The sequence below is a fragment of the Rhinolophus sinicus genome, chromosome 15 (assembly GCF_057876585.1).
Source record: "Rhinolophus sinicus isolate RSI-liver-muscle chromosome 15, RSI-T2T, whole genome shotgun sequence".
NCBI lineage: Eukaryota > Metazoa > Chordata > Mammalia > Chiroptera > Rhinolophidae > Rhinolophus > Rhinolophus sinicus.
Genome location: NC_142515.1, coordinates 714,340 through 735,243, shown reverse-complemented (window position 1 = coordinate 735,243; position 20,904 = coordinate 714,340). Strand labels below are relative to the sequence as shown.

General features: G+C 56.1%; 1 protein-coding gene across 2 annotated transcripts in view; it reads left to right on the top strand.

The window, feature by feature from the left end:
* Positions 1-15,525: 15,525 nt before the first annotated feature.
* Positions 15,526-20,904, top strand: part of INPP5A (inositol polyphosphate-5-phosphatase A) — a 168,943-nt gene continuing 163,564 nt past the window's right edge. The window contains exon 1 of one of the 2 annotated variants that reach the window (XM_019728303.2): positions 15,526-15,881. In XM_019728303.2, coding sequence (XP_019583862.1) covers positions 15,807-15,881 — 75 coding nt within the window. In that variant the 5' untranslated portion in view covers positions 15,526-15,806. The remainder of the gene's footprint in view (positions 15,882-20,904) is intronic. The other variant, XM_019728304.2, reaches the window with a different exon arrangement.

Here is a 20,904-nt window from a genome sequence, read left to right as displayed (position 1 = left end):
GAGGTGAAGGTCGGGCCACATTCTTTGCGGAAGCTGGAATTCTGACATCAGATTTTCCATGCTCTGCTTGGGGGTGGAGCCCCAACACCGGGAGGGAGAAGTGGGTGGGCTGGGGCGGCCAAGGGCCCCAGGCTGTCCTGTCTGGGCATTAGCGGTCAGAGGCCCAAGGCGGGAGGGCTCTGCTGGTCAGTCCTGGCCGTGTCCCTGGGTCCAGGCTGCCCGAGCTTGGCTGCTTGGAGCATTGGCCATCCTGAGACTTTCCCATCCCGGCTCTGGGCCCTGCTGAGTCACGTGGGGGCTGCGTTAGGCTCTAAAAATAGCCAGCAGCTCAGGCCAGTGCCTGTTATTATTAGGCTGAGACCCAGCCCCTCCTCCTGGCGCCTCCCTCCTTGGGCGCAGAGGCTGGAGTCCCTCTGCCCGACTTCCTCCCACCCAGTGCCGGCTCCTTCCTCTCTTGTCCACGGTGCCCTGTGGGGCTCCTGGTCCTGCACAAGGTCACAGTGACCCCGGAGAACCTGGGATGTGGCTGCAAATGCAAACACGGCCCCTTGTTCAAAAATGAGTAAGAATTTCAAGACGAGCGCTGGGCTATCCTGAGCAAGGTGTCTGGTGCGACTGCCCAGGTCACACCCCAGAAAGCCATTCTGCACCCTGTCCCCAGGGGTCATTTTGTTACCTGAGGAGAGAATCACAGCCACAGAGCCTGCAGGAGCTTGAGCTCCATCAGGGTGCACGGGTCCCTACACGCCAAAGCCTGTTGTCTATTTCCACGGGGGAAACAGCCACCAGGCCAGCACCTCTCCGGTCACTTTCAGCCGTTCGTGTGACGTCAGGGAGCTCGGGATGGTCGTTCTGCAAGTGGCCCCCACATGCAGCTCCTCAGGAGCCCGACCCCAATAAAAGCCTGTGCTCTGAGGCCCTGCCCGTGAAAACATGTCACTTAATCTCTGAGCCCCCAGAAAGGGGGCCAACCTGAGGGAATGCGTGCTGGCCTCCTGGGTTGGAGGGTGACCCAGGACCCCGGCCATCCCCTCTGCAGCATGTCTCATTTTGATAGCAGGAGGCCGTGGGGATGGAGGGAGCCCCAGTGCACACCCAGAGCCCAGCCAGCCCCCTTGAGGAGGTCGGACTCACCCCAGAGAAGGGCTGTCCCGTCCCACCCACGAGGCTCATCTCTGGTATTAGAGCTGCATCTACACAGCAGTGCAAGAAAGTGCTCGCTCCAGAACTGACTTCTGGACTCGGTGGGACAGTGTGTCGGCCGTGCTGGGGCAGGGCCACGGTTCCACTTCTGGAAAGAAAGAGAGAGGTCCAGGGAGGCCCACCCTGCCCCCATGGTGAGCCTGGCTGGGAAGCCAGCAGGGAAACAACGCTCCCTCGGGAATATCCCCAGGGCCGGGTGGGGACTGCTATGACTTACCAAAGCTGACAAGGGGTGCCCCTAAGTCGCCTAAAGCTACTTAGGCCACGAGCATAACGCCCGCAGGGACGGAGGACAGCGTGAGGCGGAGCTCCACGTCCCCCAGCGCAGGACCTGCCCAGACGACATGCAGGAGTGGTGTCCAGGCCTCTCCTTAAACAGCTGGCCCTTCACAGAAGGTCCCCTTGCTGTGCACTGCAGCTCTGCACAAGGTCTGCAGTGCACTCTCGCACTGACCAGTGGCACCCAGCACAGCAGCGTGGGCCTGCAGCCCCGATGGGACACTGGTGGGTCATTGTCGAGACCCAGTCCATCCAGGAGCTCGGAGCTGCCGTGGTGCTGGTGGTAGCCATGTGTGCACATTCCGCTTTCCTCCACCTGCTAGGAGGTGACGGACCGGAGCCTGCCCACCAAGCAGTGACCACTGTGTGTCCCTCCCCAGGAGGGCCTGGGTCCCTGGAATGATGACATTTAGGCCCCTGTGGCTTCTCTGGGTGGGGACCAGTGGGGATGGGACCCTGGTAAAGAGCCCACTCTGCACGGAGTGGGGCCACAGGCCAACAGTCACGCCCCAAACTGGGGGAGCCTGTGCCTAAGGTGGGAAAACCCCTGGCCTGGGAGCACAGAAATTGGCCCCCACATCTTTTAAGAAAGAGATTGGTGGGGGGGCCACCGAGGTCCCCAAGCTGCCCCTCGGTGGGTCCCACCTGCTCTGTGAGGCAGCCAAGTGGTAACATTTGGGTTCACACCTGCAGGAGCCCTTGGGAAACCTGGGACGGGACCCTCAGCACCACCATCTGGACACAGGGTTCAAAGGGCACTCGCTGAGCCCTAAGCTGAGACTAGGTGTCCAGCCTGGGACCCTGCACAGGCAGGGGAGGGGGCACCGATCGGGAGAGGGAGGCCTCCTGACGCTCTGCTGTCCTCCCCCCAGCCTGGGGCTGAGGGGACAGGAGTGGGCCTAGCCCAGCAGCAGCAGCAGGTCCTGAGCCACCAGCCAGGTGGGTGGGCACGCAGGTGTGGGACCCTCCGCGGCTGCCTGCACCTTGCAGTCCCTCGTGCTGGAGCCTGGGGCGGGGAGACCGACGCAGTGTTCACGGGGCTCATTAACGGGGCACAGAGCCTCCCCTGCTTCTCCTCACAAGAGCTGAAATAAGCCTCTGTCTTTACTGAAGGGCTGTCATCAGGGGTGGCCCCCTGGGGGGTCCCAGCTCAGCTTTGGGTGTAAAGCCCCCAGGGCAGTAGCTGTTGATTCTGTGCCTGTTGGCTCAGCTGCCTGGCGGGGTGCACTCTGCCCACAGTGGGACAGTTTCACTCTATCCCCCCAGCACTGTCTGTCCCTGAAGTCCAGCCGGAGTCCTCTGGGTAGGCACCTCGGGGGGCAGGAAAATGCCGGAGGGTCTCCCAGGCCCTGACGAGGACTCTGGCCTGGGCCCTAGAGACAGCCGTGGGGGAGATGGGGCCACGTGGGCAGGGCTGTCCTCTCCTCCTGAGTTCGCCTGTGATGGGGCCCTGCCAGACACGCCCGCCATGGCTTTTGCCCAGCACCCCACCCGCATGAATCACCGAAACTCAGCACTTACATGGCGGGCAGACCAGCCTGCCTGCCTGGGGCCTGGGGCCCCGGCTCTGCCAGGCGAGGCTTCCAGCTGCACGGGCCCCACGGCCAGCTCTCCGTGCCATCACTCTAGGAAATGGCATGTTCCTAAAACTTTTCACTTTACAGCTGCTTTTACTTTTTAAGCCCACGCTTAAAATAGCCTGGAGCGGGGCCCTCTGGTTTGCCTTTTCCAAGGTTAGAAGTGGTTGGCTCTGTACCGTCAGCTGGGGCTCAGCCAGAAAGCACTTCTCCTTTTTATGTAACATGTGTCTTGATGCTTATATTTTGATAGTCAAGTACATACTGGGTTGGTTCCATTAAGTCACTTTCTTTTACGTAGGCTGGAGGGCTCGTGCCGGGGAGAACGCAGCAGGAAGACGCTGAGGTCTCGGGGGTACAGGGACCGCTTCTCTGTCGCCCTTCCCGCCTCAGCGGCAGGCGCAGCCTGAGTGGGGGTGGCACTCGGCTCCCCCAGGACCTGGCAGCGTCCTTATCGTCACAGCTCTGTTCTCAGGACAGTCCGCGGGCCCCATCTGCTGCCGCGCCCTTCTCCGATGGGGAAGCGAGGTTGGGGGGCAGGTGTTGGGGCAGAGTCGCACTGGAGCCTCCACACCCAGCTCCACGCCAGGCCCGCATCCCTTGTGCAAAGACCTGGAAGCCACCTGGCCTCCCAGAAGGGCTGCCACCCCTCCAGACACCCCAAGGGGAGGGTGGCTGGTCCTCCTCCACAGAGTCAGGCTGAACCACAGGCAGCCCCGGAGACCCCTCCACCCTGCAGAGTTCACTTTCCTGAGGGAAGGGTCCCAGGCCAGCTCTCCTTCCTGTCCCCAGGCATATGGACAGGACTGTCTCTGGGGCTTGGAAAGGAGCCCCGCAGAGTTTCCTGCTGCCCCTCAGGCTCCACCCTGACCTGCCAGCCGGAGGAGGGCCTGCGCCCTGAGGTGCAGGTGACAGGTGAGCTGGCCTTTCATGGCAATGGTGAGGCACCAGCCCCTAACTGGGCTGGTCACAAGTAGCCCCTGGACGCCAAGGAGACCTCCTGGGCTGCCTGGAAGCGGGTGCCACTCAGAGTCCAGTTTAGAGCGGATAGAATGGGTTGGACGTTGACCAGCTGGGGGTCTGGGGCACTTGTGAGGGTCTGTGCAGGCCTGACCAGGGGCCCTCATGCCACCACCCACGTGGGGCTGAGAGTGTTGCCAGGGTGGCCAAGTGTCTGTAGGCCGGTGGCTCCTAAGTTCCCAGTCCTGGGCCTGGCCGCCCTCGTGTACTCACCCCCCATAGCTGGAGGCAGGAGCCATGGCCCTCCGTCTGTGGTCTGTGTGGGGGGCTCCTGGGACCCTCCCTTCTCCATCTGCCTCCCCTTCTGTCCCCACCCACGGCCGGCTGGGCTGGGTGCTGCTGACCCCACAGGTCTTCCCTGTGCCCTGCCGCCGGGGCCATACCCTGGCCCTCACTGACCCACCTGGTGGGCAGTGACCCTCAGCCTGGGGGAAGGAGTGTCAGGTCTCTCCCAGGACTCAGCTGAGGGCACGTTGTTGGGGCTGGGGGCTGCGGAGAGCTGCCCTAAGAACCAGGACATAGGGACATCGCCAGAGAGTCTCACAAGGAGGGCAGTGCCATGCAAACCGCGATCCTGGAAAAGGGGGTGTGGCCCCACTGGCTGGGCCCGGGGTCCCTGCAGAGGCAGCCAGGTCTTGGAGCAGGTTTCTGACTGCAAGCAGGGCATTGTGCTGTGCGGCTGATGGGAGCTGAGTCTCATAGGCCAGGCCACCCCACAGCCTGTGTCCTGGGCGTGGTCTGCAGGGAAACGCACGGACAGAAACCGAGACACCAGGCCTCCCACTTACCCATCTGCTGTCTTGTGCCGGGGCCTTGGGGGTGGCCGACGCTCCTCCCCCTGTCCCGCCCGCTCCCTCTTGGCCCTCTGCTCTGCCCCTGAGGCTGAGCCCAGGCATGCCTGCTGACCTCCACTGGGGTCCAGCCCACGGCACAGCGAGGGAGAGAAGGGCACGGCCAGTCCTTCCCACCCTTCCTGCCCTGGGCTGTGTGACGCTGGCCCTCATCAGTGGTCCCTGGGCTCTGGTCTGGCCAGTCCCTCCTCTCTTCCTGCAGGACTGACCACTTTCCCTGACCCCCGGTTCTATCGCCTGCCTGCATCTGGGGGACATCTTGAAGGATCCAAGCTGACACCCCCCACAGCCCATCTGTGTTGGCACAGGTGTGGCTTACCCACTGAGCAGCTTCCCTCCGTCCACTCAGGCCCATTCTTAGGAAGGTTTTGCTTCTGCCTCGTGACTTTCTCATATCCTGCTTAATGAGCACTGGTGCTTTGCTTCTGGACATGGAGAACTGCATGGTTTCTCATCTGACAGCTGCTGCCTCCCCTACCCCTTTCTATAGCTGATCTTGTCACCACAAGAAAGTCCTGTGATCACTCAGGTGAGTGGTCAAGGTCTTCATCCCCAGCTCCCAACCTGTACAAGGTGCCCAGCGAGTTGTTGCCACCCATCAAGAGCACTGCTGGGAGGAGGCCGGCCGTCACCGGCCGCTGGCCACCGACTTGCAGGGGCCCTGAGTGAGCGGGTTGTGGGAGAATCCAAATCAGGAAGCCCAGGCCGGGTTTCAGGCAGGGCTCGGCCATGTCACCAGGCCACCGGGGCCGAGACTCCAGCTTGCTCAGGCTCTGTCGGCCTGCCTCTGTCCATCTATGCGTCTGGCTCCTGCTTTGCTGTCTTTGCAGATGGCATCTTCTTTCCTTCTGCAGACGGCTTGCCATCCACGTCCTTCCCCCCAGCCCCTGCCCAGGCAGCAAAGGCCCCTGCATTCTGCCCAGCCCTGCTCAGTACCCCCACAGAACCAGCAGAGTAGGGGTGGAGGTCCCCTAGGAAAAGGACCCAGCAGAGCCTGAGCCCGGAGCTTGAAGGGAAGTGTAAGGTCATCCCCCTCCCTCTCAGGGCTGGCTGGGCACCCACAGCTGTGTCCCTGGGAGGAGGCCAGTGGACTGAGAGAGACAGGCGGGTTGAGGCCCGGCTCATGTCCCTCTCTCCCCAGGGTCAGTGGGAGGACAGAGCCCCTTGTGCACGGTCTCAGGATTACCTCCGCCCTCCGCCCTCTGCCCTCCGCCCCAGAGGAGTAGGGCTCGGAGCGCCCTTGGCGAGCGGGGCAGAGGCACAGGGACCATTGTCTGCCCCGGGGCTTGGACGAGGAGCTGGGTCCAGAGAGTCCTCCTGATGGGCTTGGGCGTTTGCTCCAGACTCTAAATCGTGTCACCGTGTATGTGTGTGTGTGTGTGTGTGTGTGACTGGGAGTGTGTAGTTGTGTGTCGTGTGTGTGAAAGACTGGGAGTGTGTGTGTGTGTGTGTGTGTGTGTGTGTGCATGTAGAAGTGGAGTCAATTGCCTATTCCAGAAGGTTCTGTCTCTGTGCTCTAGGGTGACCCCAGTCTGCCCAAACCCAGCCCTGCTCTTTGCTACCTCAATCTGTCTGGTGTCATCCTGGTGTGGCCCCTTGTCCTGCTGACCTTAGTTGTCTGGATGGAGGAAGAAGGGGTACTGGGAGCCCCAGACCTCATTCCAACACCAGGGCAGAGGGAGGAGGGAAGAAAGGCCTCTTTCTGGGTGCAGGGCAAGCACCAAGCTGCCAAGGGACCACAGACAGAAGCTGGCCCCAAGCGAGGCAGGCAGCATGCGTGTGCTCTGACAGGCTCAGGGGTGCTGGGTCTTTATCTACCCTGAAGTTTCAGGGCTACTATCTGGTTTGTTTTCTGGGCTTTGGCTGGAAAAGGCAGACTCTGCAGTTTCCAGGCAGGCTTGGAGTTGAATGAATCTTTTATTAACACAACCATTCCACTCATTGGTCCTAGACTTGTTTTAAAGTTGAAAGGTGAGATCACCAGCTGCTGAGTGGGTAGTCATACCATCTGCAATTCTGCTGCTAAATTTTGCGCAATTTGCTCCTGCCAGCCTAAGTTAGTGTTCGCAGAAGGAAACTGTGTCCACAAAGAACAAAACATGAAAAGCATAAGAAATGGTGCAGGTGAGACGCTGAGCCCCGAAGGTTGAGCCCCTCACCCCTGAACCCCTCACCCCTGACCTGCCCCCCAATGCTGCCAGGACCTGGCAGGAGGGCTTTATTTTTCTAAAGATTTCTTGAAATGGTTTATTCCTGAAGGTGCACAATTTAAAAAGTTATGATAGGTCATGTTTTAAAGTAAATATTTTACTTGACTCATACTTTGAAAAAATAATTGGTTTAATTAAATCTATTTGTGATTTGAAAACATCTGTCATGTATTTTTCCATTCTCGGGTTTATCTTAATTTAGCTTTAAATAGCATCAAAACCTTCATTTCAAATGTGTTAATGCAATTGTCTGCCTGAATAATCCAAGAGAATGTCTAATATGTCATCAAAGAGAGAAAACCAGAAGCAATAGTTTTCAAATGCTAACTATATATTTAGATTAGTAGCATTTCTATTTACAAACTATACTAGTTTGAATATGTGATAGAAGACAATCACATTTCTAATGACAATACAAAAGGTTAGAATACCCAGGAATAAATGTAAGAAGGTTGCATGACATTTTTTTTTTTTAAAGGAAATTGTACTGAAGGGTATATGAGAATTCCTGCATTATTAGAAAGGCTTGTTTTTTTAATATTAACATATTTTAACTTTATAGTTAAAAGGATAATAAAAACTTCCTACCAAATAAAAGAATGCATGTATTAATATCAGAATAAATCATATCAGAATACCCTGCATAGAACTAACAATATATTTTTGTTTCATTGAAGAGATAAGAAAAACCATAAATACATATAAGAAGAAAATGAAATATTTGGCTTTTACTAATTTTTCTTATTAGACTTGACTTATCCTTCGATACGAACCAGTGGTGATTGAAGTAGCTCATGTCAGGGAGGGAGGTGGTGTTTCCCTCTTAGAATTATGCTCATGACATTCCGTTTTCAGGAGTGAACCTGTTTCAATAAGGTATTGCCAACACATAAATATTTTAGATAGAAAGAGATTTGAAGACACATTGCTCTTGTAGGAAAGGTGAGGCCCGTGTGTTGGTTCACCCTAAGAGCACAAGCCACGCAGGACGAAGCTGGCGTGCATTTGGCCATGAATAGCTGGGGCTCGAGCAATAATTACACAGCCGTCCTCAAATATGAAAAATCATCTCAGAGGTCATAGGACCACCAGTTTGTTTTCCTTTGCTCTCTTCCTTCCCTCCTTCCTCCCTCCCTCTTTCCCTCCCTTCCTTCCTACCTTCTTTCCTGCCTTTAAACTCAGAAAATCTATCTCTGAAGTATAGTCAGAGTGGCTGGCGTTAGCCTGCACGCAGCAGCACACAGGACACCGTGCACCGGTGAACGTGGTGAGTGAAATAAGCACAGTGAGGAGGGCCACACGTCCTGTAGGCCACATGCATGTCCCACTGGGATGTGTCCTCAGTGGGGTCCCTCTGGCTCCTGCAGGCCTCAGGCCGACTCCATGTCTGACAAGTCTGCCTGCCAAGTTGAATTCTCGTGGCCTGGGGGACTCTTGCTCACTCATCAGTGCACCAAATACTGCTGCCACTTTGTGAGTCCCTCCAAGGACTTGGGCCACCACCTCCCTGCTGCTCTCGCCCCTCCCCCACCCCCTGCTGCTGACTGTCAGCCGCCGGCCACTTTCCCACTTGCTCCGCTGGGCCAGCCAGGCGATGCCTCTCCCACCCTACGACACACGCCTTCCCGTTCCTGTCCGGTGGTTTTCCCATCACCCTTCCTGAGTGGAAGGTCTCAGGGAAGCAGCCCCTGAGCTGTTGCTAAAACCTCTCTCAGCTGAAAGAGAAAATGACCCTCGATTGCCAAAGCTAAGGCTGAAACAGTCCTGTGTCACCGGACTTTTTTCCAGCGCTCAAACGTACTGACCACCAGTGCCGCTGACCACAACGCACCACCGTTTCTACCACTTTCCTTAGAACAAAGGAAATGATGCGCTGACAGTGCATTATCAGCTCCACCAAAGCAAAACTGTAGCTGGTTGTCCAAAAGAAACCACTGGAGACATGACTTTAATAGAGAGAAACATGTGGTGTGTATAAGTCGAGAGATTTAAACTGAACAGGCTATTACTCAACATAATATAAAAATTTAATAGAATGGTATCTTCTCATTGAACCATTTCAACTTAGTGAGATCATTTATTCATGGGTCCACCTGCTTATCCACCCCTCCGTTCCATGCCACTTGGTCCCCACGTGTGTCAAGCACACTTTGTGTTCCCTGCATCCAGCAAGTGGAGCCACCACTCACAGGCCTCAAGCAAAAGGTGCCATGAGCTCACAAGATACTGTTGATTAAGGGCCTAGATTGTTGTGGGGTTTGTTTGTTGGTTTCTTTTAAAACGATGTTAGGATACGTGTGAAGTCCTGCAGATTCAAACAATGGACAATGGAGAGAAAACTTCATACAGCTGATTTCATTAACACAAAGTTGCAAAACAGAAATTGCAGCTGAGCTGAGAATCCTTGACAAACACAGCAACGCTGATTACTAGAGCAAGAGTTGGCCCTTCTTCCAACTTTGTCATCGGGAGAAAAATCCCAGCTCTGTCGCTTTCCCCTCAGAACGAGCTGAGCGACCTGGAAGCTCTGACACTCTTAGAGGAGAGTTGCCAAGTCAGACACACATTTTCCTGGTGTGATTTTCCTGACCTTGTTTTAGTTATCATTTGGGGCTCAGGGATTCTGGAACCCGTGGGTCCTTTTGAACACAAAGTGTCAGCCGTGGCCGGGACAGGTGCCCGAGCAGGGGCGGCGTCACCAGCACGTCTGCTGTGAACAACCCCTCCCCTCCTGAACAGCAGTACGTGGCAACAGTTTCTGCCTGCATAATTTTATGTGAATATTTGGCCAACAACCTGTTTCTGCCAAAGGAGAGGCCTTCACCGCCCCACCTCCCAGAGCTGGCCTCGCGCGCTCTACATGCATCTGATCACAGAGGAGCTACGACCTCGCCAACAGAACCCCCAAATCACTTTAATTTCCTCCACAGTCAAGTGTAGTGAGAGCCGTGTGGGCTGCAAGGGGATGGCTGGGCTGGCCAGTGCTGTCAGAGCAAGTGGCCGAGGGAGGGGTCCAGATTGCAAGGCACTGGCCGAATGGGGACCTCAGGGCCATCGGGAACAATTACGGGCACACTAATCTGATAGAGATGACAAAGAACAAACCGAAAAGACCACCGAGGGCCCTGTGACAGCAGGTCCTGAGGTCTGAGGACTCACAGTGCGGCCTCTGCATTTGCGCAGGCCTTTTCCACTTCACTCCGCCTTGTTCTGTGGTTTCCGCAGCAGAAGTCTTGTACATCTTTTGTTACATTTGTCCCCACACATTGTAACTTTTACATTACAGTAAATGAAAAAGATTTCAAGTTTTTGTCCAGTGTTCATTTCTGATATACAACAATACAATAAAGTTTTCAATATCGACGTGTATTCCCTGACTTTGGTCATTCACTTAGTTAGTAGTATTTTTTGTGTGGATTCCTTAGGATTTTCTATGCAGAGGAGCATGTTGCCTGAAACCAAAGGCAGTTTTACTTCTTCCTTTCCACGGTCAGTGTCTTTTATTTATTTTTCTTATTTTGTTACACAGACAGATCTTCAGTTCAAGGCTGCCTGGAAGGGGTGAGAGGGGTCACTGCCATCTTGCTCTAGACCCTGGAAGTGAGCGCTCAGTCTGTCAGCACAAAATGCTGGAAACTTTTCACGTGCCCTTTATCAGATGTAGGAAGTTCCCTTTATTTTTAGTTTGTGGAGAGTTTTTATCGTAAAAAGGATGTTCAGTTTTTGTCAGATGCCTTTCTGAATGTATTGACCCGATCACGCAGAGCTGGGAACCAGCTAACCGCACCGCTCCGGGAGTCACCAGTTCGGTAAACCACAACGTGTCTATGCGGTGACGATTACACAGGCGTTACAACGTTCAGGGAGAGTTTTCAGTTGTACCAGAAAGCGCTTACATAATAGTGCCGTGTTTTAAAACACAGTCAGCACTGTGCGTGGAGCGTGATCAGGGTGCCGAGTGTGGGGCTGAGTGTAAACAGCACTCGACAGCAGCGCTCTGTCCCCATGCTGAGATTACGAGTGACTGGCCCTCTCGTCCTACACTCAGAGGTCTCCATCATGCTGTGTTCTGCGAAGAGCATGGGACTTGTATAAGGAAATGTCCAGGAGGCCGGCACAATGCCCCCGAGTCAAACTGACCCTCATGTGTTTCTTGCCTGTTCTGCTGCCGGAATCTCAGCTTCCTGAGGACACTGACCATCTCCCCTGCTGTTGAGAGCAGTGCACAGCACAGAGAAGGTGCTCAATAAATATTTGCTGACTGAAGAAATGAATGAGTCAATGAATGGCTAGATGGACAGAGGTTTAGGCTGTGTGGTGCTGTTGGTGACCAGTGGGGCTTGGAGTTGTGGCTTGGTCATGTTCCCAGCTGTGTACCCACTGGCTGTATAAATTTGGCACTTTTTAACCCTGAAGCCTTAGTTTTCTTAACTATGAAACACACATGCCTCATAAGACTGCTGTGAAGACTAGGAAGAAGAATTGTAAAGCGCCTCCCACTGTGGTAACTGCAGAGTGGTGGCTGTTACTAAGTGGGCTAATGAGGAAAGCACCCAAATAATTCAGAGGGAAAGAAACTTCCCTTCCCCCAGATGAGTCTGAGGTCGAGTAATAAGCTCCCCATTAACTTACTAACAGCAAATACACCTCTTGCTAAAGCCACCATGCCCGGCCCCTCACAAAGATGACACAGCCCTGGGTTCCTTTCACTGTGTGTCTAGCCAGGCTCTCTGCCTACAGGAAAATAATTGAGTCACTTAACCAGTGTTTTTATATACAATGGAATAAGGTTGACTCACCTGGCAGGAGTACTGAAAATTGATTGTTAAATAATTGAAACACACGTTGCAACTACAACGTGCCATCCATGCATCCATCCACCCATCCATCATGCAGCCGTCCGCCCACCGACCCACTATCCACCCATCCGTTGAAGGATGACTTCTAAGCTTGTGGACAAGGAATCCCAGCTCTCAACCGTCTGACAATCTGCACCATAAATAAGTCGGTTACTATTCTAAACTGAGCAATGATGTGCTATTTAGTGGTTAATGTGCTGTCCCTTTAAAAACTTACCACACACATATTGTTGTTTAACAAAAGACTTGGTCCCTCCTGGGAACCTGGAGAGGGTCTGGCTAAGCAGGCTGGCTCCTTCTGAGGAATCCCTGTCACAGCTCTGGCTGCCTCTGCCCCCCCTCATCTGCCCTCAGCACTGAGAGTGGGGGCCAGATGCTAGAGGGGCCAGGCCTCTCCTACAGTTGTGTGAGTGGGGCTTAGCAAAACGTATTGTTATTAGTTTGGCAAAGGTAGCATCCAGACATGGGACAACATTCCAGAGGTGGAAAGGGCACACAGCAAAAGCAAGCCTCCTTTTCACTCATGATTGTCTAACACGGGTGATACTGGCCTTCAGTGTGTCTCTGACGGTCCGGCAGCACTGGCCCCAGGCACGGTGGTGGTCTGGTGTGTCACCAATTCATGGGATGCACATTTACTGGGTGTTCTCCGGGGAGAGCTGTCAGACTGCAGAGGCCAGCAGTCAGGCTGTGCCTGTGAGGCGGAGGGAAAGGAGAGCCTGATTTCCATGGTGAAGTGGGCGACGTGAGGGGGCAGGTGGGGTGCAGTGTGTGGGCAGGGAGTCTGTTGGAGGAAGGGCATCTGAGAGGCCTGAGAGCCAGAAGCAGCCAGTCCAGTCACCTCTGGCGCCCAGAGACAAGCACAGCTGCCATGGCTCTGAGCTGGGCCCGGGGCCCACCAACAGCCAGGGGGTGCATTGGAGCACGCAGGCAGGCGCTTGGATAGGCGCAGGTGTGGGTACACAGAGGCGGGCCACCAGGGAGCACAGGGAGAGGAAGGAGGGACCAGGACCACCCCAGGACCCAGGATTGGGGTGAGGCATCAGGAGGGGCCAAGGAAGGAGGAGGCTCGGGGGGGGGGCAGCAGGGGGGGGACCAAGCCTGCAAATGTTGTGGTCTCCAGGCAGACCCCATTCCCTACAAGGAAACAGGTGTGTCAACCGTATCAGAAAGTCAGGGGAGGTCATGGGTGAGGACGGGTGGCTGAATCAAGCGCCAATGGTAACTGATGATGGCCCCAGTGAGGTGTGGGTTTGAGGGTCTGGTAGAGAGAGGCCCGTTGGCACTTGGGGGCAAAGACTAGTGACTTTTAGGAAAAGGTTTGCAGCGAAGGGAGTGGAGAGAGGGGAGAAAAATGGAGGGGTGTAGGGCAAAGGAGGATTTTGTAGGATCTGAGACTGCAGAGTGCATGTGAGCTGGTGGCATGACCCCAGAAGGGTGCCAGAATGGAGGAAGCAAAGAGTAGCCAGCAGACCGGGCCTGCTGATTCAGCAGGGAGCTCTCTGACTACAAGTTCTTCCTTGGTGAAGGGCAAGGGGCATCCACCAGGTGGGGAAGGCTGGTGATGGCTTGGAGAGAGGGGAAGGGATGAAATGAGATCTTGGGGTGGTGCCTAGTGAAGCTGCTCCAAGATCTGAGGGGTGCCTGGGGTTTGGCCGGGGGTTCTCTATTTCTCTAATTTAGGCACAGTCTCAGAGTCAGTGAATTTGTGCGTGTGTGTGCATGTACGAGCAGGTTAGGTGTGCATGCATGCTTCTCTGCCAGGGAATGCTGGGGTGCAAGGTAGTAAATAGCCTGCTTGTGGGTGGGGAGGCAACAATGCCACTTCTCAGGAAACAGGTCCCAGGCGTCCATGATGCCCCTACATTTGGTTTCTACCAAGGGCATCCTTGGCATGTGCTGATTTAGTAAAAAATAAAAATAAGAGATGCTGTATTAGCCTGCTCCAGCTGCCATAGCAGAATATACACACAGGGCAGCCTAAATAACAGAAACTCTCTGTTGTCCAAGATGAAGTTCCTGCAGGGCTGGGATTCTGGAGAGGGCTCTCTCTTCCTGGGGTGCTTTCTGGCTGTGTACTCACATGACCTTTCCTTTGTCTACTGTTCAGGGGTGGGAGGGTGTGGGGGGCGAGCGAGTGCTGTGGAATCTCTCCTTATGAGGACACTAATGCTATTAGAAAAGGACCCCACCTTTATAACCTCATTTAACCTTAATTGCCTCCTTATAGGTCCCATCTCCAAGTACAGCCACACTGGTGGCTGGGGATTCAACCCAACCTATGAATTTTAGGGGGACACTGCTCAACCCATTTCCCACACCCGCTGACTGAATTGGACTTTGGGTTTTGGTGTTGAGGGTAAGTGCTGCTGCAAGCAGGGCCCTCAGGTGGGTTGACAAGTAGAGGTGGTGCCTTCCTTCGTGAGGGCAGGTGGCCCACACAGCCTGCTCAGCAGTGCACCCCACCTCCCGCAGGTGGTGTCTGTCCCTCTGTTTTAATAGAACAGCATTCACATTGCCTGATGCCATTGGGCACTGCCATTTACTTAGAAGCTGAAGGCTGGCCTTGCTGGAGTCCAGTGCCAGGGGCTTTGTTCTTTTCTGGGCCACTCTCCACCCCAAAATAGCGACCCAATCCAGCTGGGTAGCCGCGCCATGTGTGGCTATGAGCACTGGAAAGGCGCTATGCCAACAGAGATGGGCTGCGAGTGTCCCGTACTGCTCATTGTCTCGCTGTGGAAAAGTGCACGAATACTGTTTAAATGCTGGTTACATGTTGAATGATACTTGTATCTCTCGGGTTGAATCAAATGTATCGCTAATGTTACTTTTGGCAAGTGTTACCTTTTGCAAGTGTAGCTGTTGGGACATTCAGCATTACAAACTGGGGCCTTTCCAGGGGCCGCTGGGTGCATGGGCCAGAGGGTCCTCAGCTCCCGCCCCTGCGCCCTAGCGGAGGGCCTTGCCCACCTGCCGCGCACATCGTGCCCCACCCCGGCCACCTGTGCCGTCGGAACCCCATCTGGGTCCCGGCTGCACGGTCCGCGCTGAGCCCCACCCAGTCCCGGCCTTCCTTTCCCCACCCCGGCCTGGCCTCTTCTTTCTTCCACTTCTGAGGGTCCAGACCCGCAGGCGCGGGGCCACAAACGCCGGTTCCGGGGGTGCCGCCAAGCTCGGCAGGAAATGCACACCACAAGCCGCGGAAGGGAGGCGGTGGCCGGATCGGAGACTAGGAGCTGCACGCAGCCCCTTTAAGAGGTGCCGTTCGACCCGGGCCGTGACGTCATAGCAACGCGGGGGGCGGAGTCAGCACGTAGCCGCGGCGCGGGGCGGGCCAGGGTGGGGTGGGGCGGCCGCTGACTGACAGGAGCGCCGCCAAGAAGCGGCCCAGGTTGACACAGGAGCGCCCCGCGCAGCCCCGCCCTCTCAAGGCCCCGCCCCGCCCCGCGCAGGTCTTCCTGACAGCCCCGCCCCCTCAGACCCCGCCTTCCCAAGGCCCCGCCCCCGCGCACGCCCCGCCCCTGCACGCCCTGTCCCGGGCCCGGGGCGGGCCTCCGCTCAGCTCTCGGCGGCGGCGGCGCTGCGGGACTCTGGCGGCCGCGCTCCTAATGGCTGCGCGCGGGCCGCGGTGAGGCGCGGGTGGAGAGCGACGGGCGCGGGCCGCGGAGCAGCCAGAGCGAGCGAGCGCGCGGCCGGACCCCGGCCAGGCCCGGCCCGAACCGCCGAGCCCGCGATGCGCCCCGGGGCCGCCCCGCGGCGCAGCTGACGCGCGGCCCGTGGACACCCCTGCCGGCCGGCCAGGCCACGATGGCGGGGAAGGCGGCCGCCCCAAGCACCGCGGTGCTGCTGGTCACGGCCAACGTGGGCTCCCTCTTCGACGACGTAAGTGCCACGGCGGCGCGGGACCCGGCCCCGGACAGTGAACCCCGGCCCCGAGCCCTGGAACCCCGGACCCCGACCCGATTCTGAGCCCCGGGATATAGACCCTGAGCCCTGGCCCCGAGCCCGGCTCCCTAGGACCCTGGGACTCGGACCCTGGAATTCTAGTCCCCCAGCTGCAGCCTGTGAACTCCGCAGGCTGAACCCCTCGCCTGAACTCAGGTCTCTGATCCCCAGTCCTGCTTCTTGTCCAAGGTCCCCAAAGCCAGACTCCAGCACCCTAGTCCAAGAGCCCCAAACCTGGTCCCGGATTCTTGACCCCTAAACCTCCGCTCCGAACCCTGGTCCCACAGCCCAGCTCCCGGCTTCTGAGCCGACTTCTGACTGCTGACCCTCGGCCCGGCCCCTGGCCCGTCTGCCGGCCTCCCTGTCTGTAGCTGAGGAAGCCCAGAGCTGTGGGCACCTCACTTTACCCTGTAACTTAGTGTCTCTAGTTCCCAAACAAGGGGCTTCTTGTTGAAAACCCTGGACGACTTTCCTTCTTCTTTAAGGAAAAAGATGCTGAGGGTTCTTTATGGTCAGAAAAGGGATGCTGACGGCCCAAGGCTCTCGCCTTCTAGGGGCCTCCCGCCCAGGCCCCCAGGCCGCCCTGGGGGACGAGCCCAGGCCAGGCAGGGGAGCTCCGAGGCAGGCCCAGGCTGACCTAGTTCGGCGTTTCAGCCGCGGTGCCACCCGCTGTTGGTACTTAAACTCCAACCCAAATAAAGCAGAATGCAGCTCCAAGTGGCGTGCTTGATTAAGAAAAGGGTGATGACACAGATGGAGCCTGTGGCGGCCTGGCGCCGTCCTCCCCTTCCCTCCCAGGTGAGCAGTGGGTGCGGGCGGCCCGTTCATGGCCAGGACCACTGATACATGCAAGACTGAGGTTCACGGAGGTCCTTCCTCCCTCCCAGCCCTCCTTTGCCGGCAGCAACCATGGGCGAGGTGCTTCAGTAAGCTCAGTCATGTACTGGCTAGGTTTGACTTTAGTAATGAAAGGTAGGCGCTATTTTTGTGCATTTCTTATTTTAACTTCCAGCGCCATGGGTTACACTTTCCTGATGGACACCTCCCCCTGACTTTGTTACAGATAACTTTATCTAGTTTCATGTTTGATCTTTTTCTTCAAAAGTGCCCGGTATGGGTGTGTGTCTGTATATTTAGCGTTCTATTCTCGGCTTTCCAGTAACATGCCACTCTCCCATGGTTTTGCTCAGATGATTCAGATCCCTTAGCTGTGGCTTCAGAGCCTCAGAAATGTCAGGAAAAGTAAGCATGCTGGGGCGTTTTAGTCTCAAAGGGAAAAGAATTGTGCTGTGCAAGCATTCTTTTCAGTAATCTTTGATTCTGAGTTTTAGCATTTTTGTTGTTTCAACTATACACACACACTCATCTCTGTTGACACTGAAGTGGGTAACCTAATTTACTTTTGTTTAGCAACACGCTCTCTGAATTTCCATTTTTCCTAACGGCTGTATGGAGCTTTGCATTATGTTCACATCTGGCACATGTTAATTCTGCAAGCCGTCTTTGGATCGAAGGGCTAGGAGGGTGTCGGCTGGTGACCCATTGGTTTCTCACTGTGTGGAGTGGTCTCGAGGGCAGGAGCATCCTTCATTGGCATGGAAGCAGCAGGCGTGGACGTTAACCGGTGGCACCTGTGTCCCGGGCGCCTTCCTTGGTTGAGATTTGGTGTTGTGCTTGTGGGAGAGAAGCTGGGCCGATGACAGCAGCGAATTCTTGAGTGAAAGGAGTGGTAATTCCTTGGTTTATAGGAGGTTTCAGAAGATCTGCTCGGTGGCTCTGTCTTTGCATGACACGTGTCATGCTGACCAACACTCTTCAGGCGGTGCAGAGGCCTGGGGAGGGATTCTTTCCGCCCAGTTTCCGCATATTGGAAAACAAGGGCATCTGTATCCCTGGAGGGATACAGATCTGCGGAGAAGGGGTGTCTGAGTTAGAAACCGACGCACCGTACTGTGAAGATACCGTTTTGGTTTTGTGCAGGGTGATGGGTGATGTGTTTCTGCTTTTGTAGCCTTATAATCCTGCCTTGTTACCTCCTCCCCATCCGCAGGTGGCCCCTGGTACAGACTTTCACCTTGGCTTGGCCCCAACGTCCTGCAATCCACAGAGCACGTTGTGTTGCAGGCTGCTCTCACCTCGTCAGCACTCCTGGCTCTGTGGTGTCCACAGAGTGCTCGGGCCACAGGAGTCCCCAAGGAGGGCCCCTCAGGTTGCTCCCCACCCTGTGATGTCACCGACGAGGGTGTGGTAAATACATACAATACACTGGTTCTCAAAGTTTTGCCTCTTACATTCTAAAAATTATGGAGAACCCCAAAGAGTTAGTGGTTCTGAGGGTTATGACTACCAGCAGCTACCTTACTGGTAGGTAGGACCTGAGAAAGTTGGACTAGCTGTCAGAACAGTGACGTCATCCCGCCTCATACACCCTCTGGAAGGTGCCACCGTTCACTCGGGAGACAGTGAGGCCAGCAAAGGGAGCTCACTGTGTTGTGCTATGACGAATATAACTGTGATGAGTGAGCCTCTGACTGGGTCTCCTGGGCTCTCACTCTAGGATCTCTGTCCGAGCTGTGCCCTTCCCGAACCCACACGACCATCTCCCAGGCCGGGGGTGCCTGTGACATCCAGGATCGTAGTGACCCCCAGAGAGCCCTGTGGCTGTTCCTGTAACTCCCATCAGACTCCTGCTGTCACTACCCTTTGCCTGGAAGGGGGTGACAGGGCTACATACCTAATTGTTTTGCTTGAGATGGCTGAGTTTTTGACAAGTAAGGTTTCCAGCTTTAGGCTCTTTACATTTTCGCTAAGAATGAGCTGAGAGGTGACTTCTCCCAGGCCATGTTTTGGAGCCGGTCCCACCCTTACATGGTAAGGCTGTTTCTTGGGAAGGAGACCTAGCCCGGCCTCAGGCTTCTGAGAGCACAGCTCACTCTGCCTTTGTCCTGTGCTGTACTTGGAACTAAATGTCACTTTTGAGCTGGCTTCCCTTTTTGCTTGGTCAGCCCCTGAGCAGCCCTCTACCCGGGGTGGGGGGCAGGCCGGTGGGCTCTGCTGACAATCCTCCCAGTGCCTCAGGCACTTGTCCCCCTCTGTCCTGCACCCTCAGTTTGCCCTCATTGAGTCCCACTTGAAGAGCTCCCTGAACCCCATGTGCCCCTCCTGCTGCTGTGGGGCTCCCTCACTTTTCCAACGCACATTGTGTGCAGGGAGGTCTCTGCTGGCCGCTGTCAGCCCTCTGCCCCCAGCCCTGCCCAGCCCTCTGTGTCCCGACCTGGCGGGCCCACCGGGGCCTTGGGCTGGAGGGCAGCGACCCGTTCCCGTCCTCCTCACTTGCTCTGGATGGCCTCTAATGGCTGGGTCCTCTGCTTCTTCAGGGACTTTGGTTTAGTGATGGCTTTACAGAGACAGCAGTCACACACCCTACTCTTCAGCATGTAGGTAAAGCTTCTGGCCCAGTGTGTTAGTGCATTCAGGGTCGCACAACTATCCCCAGCCGGTCTTAGGGTATTTTTTGTACCTGACCAAGAAACTCTGTGTGTCTTAGCGGCCTCCCTCCCCGTTCTCTCCATCTCCCCTGAAGCCCCCAGCCCTGGTAATCGCCATTCCCCTGTGTGTCCCTAAGGATTTGCCTATTCAGGACGTTTCACACAAATGGCATCACATATGTGGCATGTTTTCTGAGCTCACCGTGCTGTAGCATGTGTCAGCGCTGCATTCCTGTTTAGGACTGAACGAGTCGCCTGCCTGGACACCCAGTGTTTGTCACCCGCCCTCCATGGTGGCGCCTGCTGTTTGGGACCCTGCTGCTGTGCGCGTCCTGTGGACACCTGGGCACATACCTGGGAGGGTGACTGCAGGGGTTGGGGACACCATGTTGAGCTTCTGAGGAGAGCTGCCTGTGCCCCGCAGTGGCTGTGTCTTTGCAGGGCCCTGGCCTGTCCCAGGCTCCCGTGTCTCCACCTCCTCCCAGCACTTATTATCTGTCTTTTGTCAACGACTCTTTCTTGGCTGCCTGGACGCCTTGCAGTGGGCGTTCCTCCTCACCTCACCTCCCTTCTCCAGACACACTTACCTCCGGGGAGCTCACCGAGACTCGGGAATTCCAGTACCTTCTCTATGTGGACACCCAGGAGGCAGGGAGGACTCCCCAGGCCAGGCCCGAGCCCGGCATGCAGTGCTGTCGCCTGGGAAAGCCCAGGGCACAGGCCCCTTCCCTGAAGCGGGGCAGAGCTGTCTTCAGAGATGGGGCAGCAGTGGTCTCCGCTGTCTGCACGGCCCCTAAGCGACTCTGGGGTGTGTGTGTGGGGGGGGGGGCTGGCCACTTGGGCTCTTCACAGCCTCCCTCCCCACTGTGCCCTCCTGGCCACTTGTCCCATGGAGTTGGCCGTCACTGGAGCGGTCTCAGCAGCCTTCTATTCAGTGTTACCGCCTCGGGCCTGAGAGCTCAGTGTGCTTTCTCTGGGGAATTTAGTCTGTTTGCCGAGTTTGGGGCTGTTTGTAGATGGGGACCCGCCCCTCCCCACGGTGGTAGGATCAAACAAGCCGGTGGTCCTGAGTCGGGCACGGGTGGGTGCTGTTTCCTCCGCCTCAGGAAACCACGGGTGCACCCTGCATACCTCCTCCCGCCCTCCACCAGCATCACGCCATGCCCGCCTTTCATGTGGCTGGAATTAGAAAGCAACATGGCGGTGACCTGTTTGCAGCCATACGTACTTGCCTCCTGCTCCTACTGCCCCATGTCCTGTATGTCACGGCCGTGCTCTCTGTCACCATCAGCTGGCCTCCGAGAGCTCACATTTTCATCTGCGGAGTTTCCTGTTTTTATCGCTTCTCCAGCCGCTGTGGGAGGGTTTACATTACTAGTGGGGGAGGTACGTCTTCGATTTAAAGTATTAAATATTTCGCTTGTTTGACTGCAGTGAAGTGAGCCCTGCAGGTCATTCTGCTGGACATCCCT